This window comes from Cebus imitator, unplaced genomic scaffold (assembly GCF_001604975.1).
Source record: "Cebus imitator isolate Cc_AM_T3 unplaced genomic scaffold, Cebus_imitator-1.0 Scaffold68, whole genome shotgun sequence".
Taxonomy (NCBI): Eukaryota; Metazoa; Chordata; class Mammalia; order Primates; family Cebidae; genus Cebus; species Cebus imitator.
Window position 1 is genome coordinate 5,768,303 of NW_016107383.1, and position 9,476 is coordinate 5,777,778.

The 9,476-nt window shown below is 37.1% G+C and overlaps 1 protein-coding gene and 1 pseudogene across 3 annotated transcripts in view; both read right to left on the reverse strand.

Annotated features, from left to right (window-relative positions):
* Positions 1–1,098: 1,098 nt before the first annotated feature.
* Positions 1,099–1,620, reverse strand: LOC108305931 (annotated as a pseudogene). Its single transcript, XR_001825947.2, has one exon. The product of XR_001825947.2 is annotated as a 60S ribosomal protein L21-like (transcript).
* A 3,531-nt stretch (positions 1,621–5,151) lies between these two features.
* Positions 5,152–9,476, reverse strand: part of TAF2 (TATA-box binding protein associated factor 2) — a 105,738-nt gene continuing 101,413 nt past the window's right edge. For both annotated transcript variants that reach the window (XM_017530701.2, XM_037739315.1), the window contains exon 26: positions 5,152–5,595. In XM_017530701.2, the coding sequence (XP_017386190.1) occupies positions 5,333–5,595 (263 nt within the window). In that variant the 3' untranslated portion in view covers positions 5,152–5,332. The remainder of the gene's footprint in view (positions 5,596–9,476) is intronic.

Genomic DNA, 9,476 nt, shown 5'->3' on the forward strand with positions numbered 1-9,476 from the left:
ATTGAGCCAACGCACTTCAGCCTGGGTGACAAACTAAGACCCTGCCTGAAAAGTAAATAAATAAACAAATATGAAAAATATTTTTTAAAAAAATTGTTTTTAGCTGGGTGCAGTGGCTCATGCTTGTAATCCCAGCACTCTGGAGGCCGAGGAGGGTGGATCACCTGAGGTCAGGAGTTTCAGACCAGCCTGGCCAACATGGTGAAACCTTGTCTTTACTAAAACTACAAAAATTAGTTGGGCGTGGTGGTGCACGCCTGTAGTCCCAGCTACTCGGGAGGCTGACGTACAAGAATTACTTGAACCTAGGAGGTAGAGGCTGCAGTGAGCTGTGATCATGCCACTACACTCCATCCTGGGCAACTGAGAGAGGTTCTGTCCTAAGAAAAAAAGAAAATCTTTTAAAGACTGGGTCTTGTGCTGTCACTCAGAATGGAATGCACTGGCATGATCTTAGCTCACTACAACCTCAAACTTCTGGGCGCAAGTGAACCTCCTGCCTCAGTCTCCTCAGTAGCTGAGACTATAGGCTTGTGCTGCTATGCCTGGCTAATTTGTTTTCATTTTCATTTTTTGTAGAAATGGGGTCTTGCTATGTTGCCCAGGCTGATATTGAACTCTTGGCATCAAGCCATCCTCCCACCTCAGACTCCCAAGGTGCTGGAATTACAGGCATGACCCACCATGCTCAGACTTACATAACCTTATAATGAACATACTATATTAATAAATATATTCTTACATATTAATATACATACATCTACATATGTACACTCATTTTTTAAAAAAACATGAATGGAATAAAAAACCAAAAATGTTTAGAGATGACTGGGCTAAACCAAGTGAAGCGAGTTTGTTTCAGCAATAACAATGCTGAGTGGACTAGCATTCAATTGCTGTTGTGAAGTTACACAGGTATTAAGTTAAAAAATTTGCAAATGGAACATCAGTTGCTCAGAACTTTTATAAAGCCACAATATTCCAGTATGATGAACAAAGGAGGTTCTCATTAATTATGTGTCATTTTTAAAGAGTAAAAATGTTATTATTACTTTTTTTTTCTTTTTACAGTCCAGAGGTCTTTTATTTTTTTTTAACACCTATTATGCCATGAATTCATAGGGAATAGGTTCCAGCAGCTCAGGCTCCTTCCCATTGGTTCTCACAAAGTGTGCTTCTCTGGGTGGAGCAGGCTGGCGCTTCAGTCGGACCCAGGTACCTTTCTCTTTGGCTTCTTTCTTTTTCTGATCATTTTCCTTCACACGTTTTAGGAAGCTATCTCAGCTCTTAGAGTGCTTGATGTGCTCAATACGCACATTAATTCTCTTGGCAAGAATCTTGCCCTTAACTTGTTTGTTTACAACAATGCCAACAGCATGCTGGGTAACACTGTAGGCTCTTCCAGTTTTGCCATGATAACATTTGTGGGGCATTCCTTTTTTAACAGTACCCATTCCCTTGATGTCTACAATATCACCTTTCTTATAGATTTGCATATACGTGGCCAAAGGAACAACTCCATGTTTTCTAAAAGGCCTAGAGAACATGTATCGAGTGCCTCTCCTCTTTCCCTTTGTGTTCGTCATTTTGGCGAATTACTGGAAGATGGCGGTTCCGGCCGAAAGCGTTATTATTACTTTTTTGAGGCACAGTCTCATTTTGTCACTCAGGCTGGAGTGTAGTGGCGCAATCTTGGGTCACTGCAACCTCTGCCCCCCAAGGTTCAAGCAATTCTCCTGCCTTAGCCTCTTGAGTAGCTGGGATTACAGGTGCATGCCATCATGCCCGGCTAATTTTTGTATTTTTAGGAGAGACAGGGTTTCACCATGTTGGTCAGGATGGTCTCGAACTCCTGACTTCGTGATCTGCCCACGTCAGCCTCCCAAAGTGCTGGGATAACAGGTGTGAGCCACTGTGCCCAGCCCAGCATTTTTAAGCCCTGATTTTTAAGTAGCAATAAAATTTCTAGAATACTATATAATTGCTAAGAAAACCATACTTTGATGAGAAAAACAGTCCAAATAGTATACATATCAGGGTGACATTAAAAATTATATCAGAAAAATTATTATATAGAATTTAAAACAAAAACTGTAAAAAAGAGGCAAAGAAGGATACAATGACAAAAGGGCCAATTCATTCAGAGGGTATAACAATTGTAAATATATATGTACTCAACATCAAAGCATCTTAATACTACATACAAAGGAAATGTTAAAGGATCTGAAGGCGAGATAGACTGTAATACAATATTGCAGGAGACACTGAAGGAGGCTTCAATACCCCACTTTCAACAATGGACAGATCATCCAGACATATTAATAAGGAAACACTGAACTTTAACACTAACAGACATAAACAAAGCATTCAGTCTGACAGCAAAAGAGTATACATTCTTCTGAAGCATATATAAACCATTCTCCAAAATCTAACATGTTAGGACACAAAACAAGCTTCAGCAAATTTAAGAAGACTGAAGTTTTCTTGACTTCTGTCAATTCAATTCAATTTCAGTCAATTTCAAAATTCTGAAAATTCTACTTGAAATCATCAAGTTTCTTTTCTAACTACAATAATGAAACTAGAGGTCAAAACAAGAACTTCAGAAAATTCCTAAGTCTCTAGAAGTTAAACAGCATGCTCTTGAACTACCAATGAGTCAATGAATAAATTAAAAGGGAACTTAAAAAAATATGTTGAGACAAGGCTGGGCATGGCGGTTCATGCCCGTAATCCCAATGCTTTGGGAGGTTCAGGAGGGAGGATGGTTTGAGGCCAGGAGTTCAAGACCAGGCTGGACAACATGGTGAGATCCTGTCTCTGCCAAAAAAAAGAAAAAATTAAATAGAAGGGGAAAAAAGCTGAACCCCTATTTTTTATTAAAATAAATTGCAGATGGATTCAAGTTGGATGAAGAATGTAAACCTGAGACATAAAATTTTAAGAACATTCAAAAAAAGTGGAAGAATTCTTTCATAATCATAAAGAAGATCTTTGTTACTATGACATAAAATGCAAAAGCCATAAAAGATAAAGCATAATTTAAAAAACACAATTTCTGCAAGTCTGTATTATATGCTACCACTTGTTTTAAAAAAATCTGTACATACGATAAAAATATATGGAAATGTATATATAGACTAGCACTGGAAAGATACATATAACACTGTCAATAATGACTGCCTCTGGGAAAGGAGACTGGGAGACCTAGACTGAAGCTGCACTGTGTTTAATAATCTGTTTCAAAAATATGAATAAAATACCTTTTGCATTGTCTGCTCCTAAACAAAAGCTTAAATAATCAAGAGTTCACCATAAAAAAAAGTTCCACATCTAATATAAACACCTGATTATGAAATAATATACATAACATAAAGTTTCTGGTACAATGCCTGCCATACAAGAAGTGCTTGAATTATAATAGATCAATAACTTATCACTGTCTTCCTACAACACAAGTAATTATTTTGAAACATGTGCTTAGAAATTTTCAAAGTTGAGAATTCTATATATGGTATCACTATATGCTCTAATACAAAATATCCCATTTTCCAAAATAATTTCAGTTGGACAACATTCAATTAATTTAAACTTTTAAATAATTGTCTTTTAGGCCCTTCAACATCTGATCATATCGCTCTGCACTTATGCTCCAGGCCAACTGCACAGCCTAATTCCTGAACACACCCTTGCTTTCCTACATACCTTTGAAGATACCGTTTCTTCTGCTGAGAGAACCTAACCCCATCTCAGCCTACTAAAATTATTCCCCCTAGTGAGGCCAGCTAAAATCCCACCTATTCACAAAGCTTTCTGCAAACTATATGGACAGGTTTATTATATACACGCACACAGGAAGGTAACACAAGATATTAAAAGATACAAAGACAGATCAACTTAAAAAGTTATTTATTAAACAAGTTAAACACAACTAAAAGTATATTTAGAGGTCCAACTTTCAAGTATTTTGTCAAACTTTCTAATGATAAGGGAAATGATAAAAATTGAGGGTATAAAAAATTCTTAAACGAGGAAAATTCGGAAGTAAAAATACGCAACCATACAAACAATGAAATCAAAACATTTCATATGTGTTTTTAAATGCTTCCAGTATACTCACAAGAGGCAAATTGTCCATGTCTAGGTTAATAAACAATATATAAGCTCACCTTGATTTTTCCTTTCTTCGAGATGGAGTCTTGCTCTGTTGCCCAGGCTGGAGCACAGTGGTGCAATCTAAGCTCACTGCAACCTCCGCCTACTGGGTTCAAGCAATTCTCCTGCCTCAGTCTCCCGAGTAGCTGGGATTACAGGCATGCACCACCAGGCCTGGCTAATTTTTGTATTCTTAGTAGAGATGAGGTTTCACCATGTTGGCCAGGCTGGTCTTGAACCCTTGACTTCATGATCTGCCCGCCTCGGCCTCCCAGAGTGCTGGGGTTACAGGCATGAGCCACCACGCCCGGCTAAGCTCACCTTTTTAAAGGTAACATAATTTGTGTTATACAGAAATAATTTTGGAAACAGTATGTGTTGGGTGTGTAAACTGTCCACATTTAGCAAAATATATTTTACATATGAACATTTTCACTTATACTTACTGGAAAACAAACCAACTTAAAATTTAAATATCTTGATTTGAAAACAATTTTGGATTTCGTAGTTCTGCTAAATTCTAACATCATAAACACTGAATGTGTTATCAAAAGATAGTTATTCAAATATTTTTTAAAAAAGAATTGCTTCCCAAAATCTTAGTATTTTAGAGCAAAAGAAAATATAACACATTCTTTGTTCATAAATTATGATGCTTAGTTTCTATGGTTAATACAAAAAAATGGTGCAGTAAGGGAGAGTCCTGTAGAAGAGCCTATCTTTTCAGTAGTTCCAAATGGTGTTGTACAATATTTCACTGGAGATAGTGGGTGCACTACAGATTTGGCCATTGCTTCTGCGTGAAACATAACTTTGCCTCATAACATCTACCAAAGGCTTTCAAACATAATTGACTTTGGTAGTACACATGGAGACCATGAGGTGAATGGGACTGCCAGTGGATATGAGGGCTTTTATGAAAAGGAGTTTGCACTGTGTGTGTGTATTGAGGAGGAAACAGCAGATGAAACAGTTTATCCAGAACTATAAAACACATTTTCCTAATTAGATCCCAACTGTATAAATAACGTAAATCAAATGTTTAGAACTTAAATGGATTCAGAATTTCTGTAGGAGAGGCAAATCCTTTCCCCCTTTTATCATTCTTCACAGAGGACAGAGCTTTAGTGACATACATTCTTCTGGACATGGAAGGAAAGGTCTCCTTGTCCCCTTCTCAGTCTGAAAGGGAAGGAGAACGAATAGACCTGCCACTGGCGGGGCTGGAGAAAGTGAAAGGCTCCTTGTCCTTTTCTTTACTGTCATGCTTATGCTTGTGTTTGTGCTTGTGTTTGTGCTTCTTCTTCTTTTTCTTGTGCTCGTGGTGATGATGGTGATGGTGGTCACTGTGTTTGGAGGATGTAGATTCCTTGGTAAAGACTGAGAGTGGAGCGCTGGCCACTGGATGCATACTCATCTCCAAAGGTGACTGCTCCTTACCTTCAAGATTAAAAATACCCAAATGAATTCCTGTTGATAATAAGGAAAGCCAAACTCATCCTGAAGTTACCTTTCCAGCCTTCCATTCTTCCTTTCTATATACTACTCTAGGCTAAACCTTTCATAACACTGTCTATTTCTAAATGCTACTCCCTGTGCTTGGTAACACAGATCAATTTGTTCTCCTGTTACTGCCAATTAATGTATTTGTATATGTGTCTTTGCACATATGCATAAGCATATTAATGGGATTAAATTTCTAGAAAACTTTCTAAAGGAATATACGCATGCAACACTTTCTTTCTTTTCTTTTCTTTTTTTTGAGATGGAGTCTCACTCTGTCACCAGACTGGAGTGCAGTGGTGTCATCACGGCTCGATGCAACCACCACCTCTCTGGTTCAAGCGATTCTCCCGCCTCAGCCTCCCAAGTAGCTGGGACTACAGGTGCGTGCCACCATGCCCAGCTAATTTTTGTATTTTTAGTAGAGATGGGGTTTCACCATGTTGGCCATGGTCTCGATCTCTTGATCTCATGATCCGCCCACCTCAGCTTTCCAAAGTGCTGGGATTACAGGTGTGACCCACTGTGCCCGGCCAGATGTAACACTTTCATGGTATTGCCACATTGCTTTAATTTCTCCTTTAAAAAAAGCTTTATTATAGAGAACTGTAAAGTAGTATGCTTGGGATGCCTTTCTTTCCTTATTTCTTGTCTAACTGATGCATTCATTTAACAAACATCAGAAACTATATTGGAACTGGGGAAAATACTGATAAACTAGACAGAGGTCAGCCCTCCTCCCTCCTAGGAGCTTACAGACTAGCAAAGAAGAAATTAAGTAAGTGCACCTGAGTAATAAAAAGGCATAAACAGGAACACAACAGGGGACTTAAATTAGGTGGGGGGAGGAGGGGGGTTAAAGAGGCAAAGTGCTCCAGGAAAGTAATGGTTAAGCTGAAACCTAAAGGAAGAGATAGGGAAACAACAAGTATTTTAGTCTCTTTAATAATTTAAAACCTCACTCAAATGTTTCTTTGGAAGGTTTTCTTCAAATTTCCCAAAGGAACTGGTTCCTTCATGTTTCCACAGCGTAATTCAGATAAGGGAATTAAGTCAAAGAGAGATTTAAGTAATTTGCCCAAGATGGTACTCGCAGGTCTAAGCTACAAATCTAGAGTCTGACTCCAGAGTCTTACTGTTAACCACTATACCACAGTGCCCATCTACACATAGATAGACTGCTGTATTACTTTTGCCTTTGAGTCTCTTCCATTAAACTGATAGCCTCTTGAGGACAGGAAGTTTGTCTTTTTCATCTTTGTGTCCCAACATATAGCACAGTATCTATCACCCCCTACCCTGCCCCATCTAACAAAGCTTGTTAAACAAATGAATTAATTAATATAACAGAATTATACAATCGTGTTTCCTTTTAAATAAGATGTCAGGTGAACTTAGTCCACCAACTTAGTCCACTTCAAATATAAGTCGAAGGTCACTGATTTTGAGGAGAGAATAAAGCACGAATCTATTACAGTTCATCCATTCAAGTGATATTTGACTCCTATACTTCCTTTGTGTCAGGCACTGCTCCAATATTTTAGAATACGTGAACAAATCAAAGTTTCTGTGCTCAGATTATTCACATTTTAGTATCCCAAAATTCTATTTCTTTATCTTTTTAATAAAGGCAACTCTAATACTAAAGTAAAAGCTAAATACATTTTTTATAAATGGAAACAAGTTTGGGGAATTGTATCTTCTGTAATAATTTATTCTTTAAAAGAACAAAAATATTGAGAGATTATCTGATTTAGTTTCCACCACATGTGCCACTATTATTTTAATTCCGACTTTAATATATAAAGTGCATGAATATGCTCCTGATTCTATAAATATGGGAAAACAGGCCGATACCTAACAGAATACACAGGCAGGTAGGTGATAAGTAGTAATAAGAAGCTTTAAAGCCTCAGGAACAAATTCCTTTAGCTTCCATCTTATTATTTAATCATTCAATATCAACAGATAGCTTTCTTGTTGGCTCTCTGCACTCTTGGGAGCTTGAGGTTCTCTTCTGCAATTTGGAGATGAAAGAAATTTTATCATCAAATGCTAAACACCTACCAAACTACTTGGATTGGAGAAAGCCAATCACTATGTTGGAACCTGTACTTCTCAGCACAGGCAACTGCTTAATGGGGTTTGTAGGTGTAACCTTCCCAAATAATACTTACAACTACTTCAAAAGTGAATCCAATTTTTTGTCTAGACAATGGCCTTATACTTTGCATTAAAGAAATATTGGTAATAAATCTTCCGTTTCTCTTAAGATACATGAAGTCTACTAAGAAGACAATTAGTTTTCTATTTCAAATAGATTAGTTAGCACCAACAACAAAGGAGTTAGAAACCAGGGTTCCTAGGACAAACCAGTTCTATGGCAGAATATTTACAAGATGAGCTTGAAACACAGGGTGTAACTGCAAGGAAGTTAAAGTCTTGTCAAATGAACTCAGGAGTCTCTCATGTCCAACCATGGAACGATTTGAATACCGATAACAATAATTGTGATAGACTGAAAATGATTGATCACCACTGGAAATTGCTAGTCAACAACTCATTATCTTGAAAATTATTAAATAAACAGAAAGAATTAAACATTTATCTTTGTTTTCCTATATGACTTACACCACTGGGTAACAGCAAATGAGGAGGAATTTAGCTTTATAGAAATACTCCAGCTTATAAATAAAAATGAAAGTCTAAACTGAATTATCACTACCTTGCAACTTAATTAACAAATCTAGGTTGAACATCTATAGTGGTTAACCTCATGAAAGAGTCAACCAGACATGTTATGTTTCCAGGCCGAAGAACACACACACTCTATAAAACTGAATCCAATTAGAATTCTAGATACAATGGCAAATTTACAGAAACTAGAGAACCTAACATATTAATTATATCATGGGTATAAAATTAATTAAATACAGACTGATTTTCTAGATACAACTACAAGTTTACAGAAACTAGAGAACTTAACATATTAATTATATCATGGGTATAAAATTAATAAAGTACAGACTTGAAAAGTACACAACAAAACCTGGTTTCTTTAACAAACACATTGTAAAGGAGGAAGAGAAAGGAGGTATGGACTGGAAACGTTAGATAAAAAGATACAAAGGCTAGATCAGCCAACTGCAATGTGGACCTTATATGGACACTGATTTAAACAAATACACTGTTAAAAATAAAAATAAAATAATGGCATTTAAAGTCAATTGAAATTTAAACAATGACTGGATATTTAATGATATAAAAGAATTAGTAAATTTTTTAGGTATATTACTGTGGTTATGACTTTTTAAGTCCTACCTTTTAGAGATACATACTAAATAATTTATGAATAAATTATATGACATTTGGGATTCACTTCAAAAAAATTCAGAAGGGTAGAAATGGGTAAGATTAAATAAGACTGATCATGAACCAATTATTGTTGAAGCTGAGCAACAGATACAGGGTCCTCATTATACTTGTCTGACTACTTTACAGTTCTCTATAATAAAGCTTTTTTAAAGGAGAAATTAAGGCAATCTGGCAATACCATGAAAGTGTTACATCCAGCCAGGCGAGGTGGGTCATACCTGTAATCCCAGCACTTTGGGAAGCTGAGGTGGGCGGATCATGAGGTTGAGAGATTGAAACTATTCTGGCCATGGTAAAACCCCATCTCTACTAAAAATACAAAAATTAGCTGGGCATGGTGGCACGCACCTGTAGTCCCAGCTACTTGGGAGGCTGAGGCAGGAGAATCGCTTGAACCAGGGAAGCAGAGGTTGCAGCAAGCCGAGATGGCACCACTGCATTAC